This window comes from Apis dorsata, unplaced genomic scaffold (assembly GCF_000469605.1).
Source record: "Apis dorsata unplaced genomic scaffold, Apis dorsata 1.3 scaffold_397, whole genome shotgun sequence".
In the NCBI taxonomy this organism is placed as follows: Eukaryota; Metazoa; Arthropoda; class Insecta; order Hymenoptera; family Apidae; genus Apis; species Apis dorsata.
The window spans coordinates 635,935-639,642 of NW_006263656.1; the positions used below are offsets into that span (position 1 = coordinate 635,935).

Here is a 3,708-nt window from a genome sequence, read left to right on the forward strand (position 1 = left end):
ACACGTCTCATTAATAATTCACAGACAACGATATACACTCCGCGAGCAGAGAATCACACAGAGTCGAATCCGGCGATTGTGATACGCGTGATTCATAACGTGTCGTTAACTCTAGCGAACCAGGTAGAGAGATGCAGATGCTTGAGTGGTGTAAGTGCTAGTGACGGGATCAAGCATACTTCGCAAAAAGGCTGGATCTCTTTCTGAATCCAATACTTTCGAATATAATATAGATATAAATCTCTTCTGAACTCGAATCTCTCATAGATTTTTATTTATATACACAAAATTGAATCGCAATTTTTATCTCGCAAATTTTGATCTTCATATCGATCAAGATGTTAATTATTCGTGAAACAATCTTCTACAAATTGTTGTATTCGAATATTTTTATTTTTCTTTTGGTTCTCTCTAAAAATCGATCCATTAAAAGTAGATGGATGTTTGTAAAATAATTACGTTTAATTAAATCAAATTTGGTTTGATTTTGCACAATCGAACTTGATCCCATCACTAGCTTACTACGGTCGTGAGCATCGATCACGCGAACAAATCGTCGAGTAAAAGTACCTCCTGGCGTCCTTCTGCGGTACTCACGCAGGAATGTATTTTGCAATCTTATGCTAATTTGGTTAGTCACCCTCGCGGTCACTCGATTCTCTTCGATATACTCTCGCGGAGATTCGAGAATATATACATGTATATATATATATTTCCAAGACGAAATAGAAACTGAGCGTAGGTGAAAGACAAAGGGAAGGAACAATGGAGACGGCAATTTGGCCTTTCGACACTGTCGATTGTACATTGTCCCATTGCCCGAGGGAAAATGGCGATGATCGTTAACCGATCGTGTGCAATAGGTTTTTACTACGACATTGAGATGTTTATGATGGATCGTTGAAGGAACGACGTGAACTAATAGACGGCTATGATTCATATTGTTAGTAACATAAATCGATTGCTCATTGTTAAGATTCTGTTAAAAGTCGATTTGGAATTAATGCCCCTCATCTCGTTAAGATTTTAATTATTAATTGAGTCGTATGCACGGATTTCCAAAATTTTATCGAGATTTTTATTTATATTTTCACGCGCCTGTTAAATTATAATTAATTCTTCTGTTAATTTTCCTGAAAGTATTTTTTTTTGTTCAAAAATAAAACAATTCAAAGGATCTCGCTGTTTATTTATTAACAGCAGTGTTGTTTTAATCTCTATTTTTAAAGCTTGAAATTCCATTATAAAGATCTTTACCTATCAGAAGAAATATGTTTTAAATACTAAGTTAAAGCTTTTTCCCAATAACGACAACGATCGATGTCTCCTCTCCTCTTCTTTTTTTCGAATATTGAACCATTCTTCGCAAAAGAGGATTTCAACCGAATTTTAAATTTCACCGAAAAAACGGAAGTCAACGACTAATTTCACATACAAATGTGAACCCCACCCGCGAATTCATCCAATATTCAAACAGTTGAAATATTCCATCGGCGTACGAAAATTTTACGCATCGTGGGTCAAACTTTTCTTCCACTTTCTCCTCCTTACAACAATATAAACTTCATCGAGCATTTCAACCACCGTTCTCTCTCGCCATTGGACGGGCTCAAAGTCCAGCAGAAAGAGGGAAGAGGAAAGAGCTTAGCTTTCTTCGTCTATCGCGCAGCGCAGATTATTTTCTTGCGACAGTTCCGGTATTCCAGGAACGCGATCCGATCGATTTCGGTGGCAAACGCTTTTGCAAACGCGTCCAAGAAAAAAAAGTATATCTTTTTCCCTTTTCCCGACGTGGAATCGTGAATCACGAAGCGATATATCTCAATTTTTCTGAAACGAGGTACCGTTTCCTCACGCGAATACGGAACACTTTGCGACACTTCCGTTTTGCGAAACGTTGCACGATGAGTATCGATGTCTTGCCACGCGAACGATACGTGTATTCTTCAAAGACGTTGCCACATTCGGGATGATGCGAGAATGATACCGAGAATTCTTTCATGGGTTGTTACAATTTTCTTTAATTTTAAAAAATTGTTACGTTGATTGATAATTAAGGAAGTTTTTCTTTTTTGATTGATCAATATTTTTGCTCGAATGAATATATATATATATATACTGTATACTTTTAAAATGGAACGAAGCGAAAAATAATACATTATTCAAACAACAAGTAAAATTAAATTATGAAAATAATTAGAGAAAGCTACAGAATTAAATAAATATCCATTTAAATTAAATGATTAAAATTAATCGAAAGTACCTATAATTTTGATGATTGCAAACGCAAAAAAATTTTAAATCAATTTCACCGATGAACAAATAACTTGAACGAATTAATATTGTAAAATTTCAAGTATTTCTTTAATCACCAATTCGCCACACTCGTCGTGAATAATGTTATTAATATTCACCAATATTTTTCTGCTTAATACGTTCCAAAAGAGAGAAAAAAAAAAAATTTCACGAAAAATATCAAAAAAATGTTGATTAATCGAACGCGGTTCAAAGTCGACGCGAACCGACCATCCTCTTGGAATTTGATGATTCTTCTTCTTCTTCTTCTTCTTCTTCTTCTTCTTCTTCTCGTGATAAACACGATGTCGAATCACGCAGCAGATCGTTTAATATTCCCAGCGTGTATCTAAAATTTAAAGGCACGACTCGTGTACGTAATAATATTTCCATCTCGACAAGGAAGATAGGCTCGAGCGAATTTTTCTCCTTAAACCGTTGCTTCGAGCAACGTGGGTTGTCACCGATACCGGAAGTCGAATAATAATCAGCAGCTGCACGATGCTTCCGGTTGGCAGCGACTTATCGCTATTTCCGATCACGTACTTCAGGGCTTATGACGTCGATTGAATCGTTCATCGATTCCTTTTTTTCTTTTTTTTTGCATTTTGTTTCACCATGATTCCTCGAAACTCGAATGACAGTATGAATGAGAAGATATTAATTTTAAATTTGGATATTTTAAAAAAAAAAAGAAATTGGAAATTTTTGTATACTCTTTCCGATAATTATTAGTTAATGGAATGATATTTTTTAAATGAAAAATATATTTTAATTTTTCATCTAAAGAAATTCAGATAATCGAACGATTTCGATAGAGAATAAAATAACGTTAATTAATTTATTTCGTTCGTTTATATTCATTCACATTTATTGGACTTTAACGAGTTTAATGACTTACACGGTTGAGTGGATCGATGATTAAAGAGATTTCTTCGAGGATGAAATATACTGTATAAATTTAATAAGCTTCGTTTTAAAACGATTCCAAAGAAACAAATCTTACCACGAGTAAAATGTTTTAATCATCGATAAACTTCCATTCCAATCCCTCGAGTTTGCCTCTCTTATTAAATTATTTAAATTTAAATCGATGACAGACAAAATTCATGTTTTCTTTTTTTTTTACAGAGAGCAAAGACCAACAACCTCATCCACCCGTGCAAAATGAGGGTAGCTCATTCCTCTTGGACAGTCCTCTAACCTCATCTCAACATGTACGCCGAGTGGCAAAAGGTGAGCCATACTATTTTATATCCCACAATTTAAATCCACTCATCCAAAAAACAACTAACAAAAGAATATCTTCCACAATATTCCCCAATCGTTATATATTATCTCTTCTCGTCGATGAAAAGCCTACTACCTAGACACAAATTATCGAGAACAATCTTAAAAAAAAAAAAAAAACAA

The 3,708-nt window shown here is 34.5% G+C and overlaps 1 protein-coding gene and 1 long non-coding RNA gene across 2 annotated transcripts in view; one reads left to right on the forward strand and one right to left on the reverse strand.

Moving 5' to 3' along the window:
- Positions 1-3,708, reverse strand: part of LOC116186056 — a 20,124-nt gene that overhangs the window by 6,645 nt on the left and 9,771 nt on the right. The gene's annotated exons all lie outside the window — the stretch shown is intronic.
- LOC102672024 (unconventional myosin-XV) overlaps positions 3,431-3,708 on the forward strand; it is a 63,729-nt gene continuing 63,451 nt past the window's right edge. Inside the window, exon 1 of the mRNA XM_006619172.2 lies at positions 3,431-3,531. Within this exon, the coding sequence (XP_006619235.1) occupies positions 3,511-3,531 (21 nt within the window). The 5' untranslated portion in view covers positions 3,431-3,510. The remainder of the gene's footprint in view (positions 3,532-3,708) is intronic.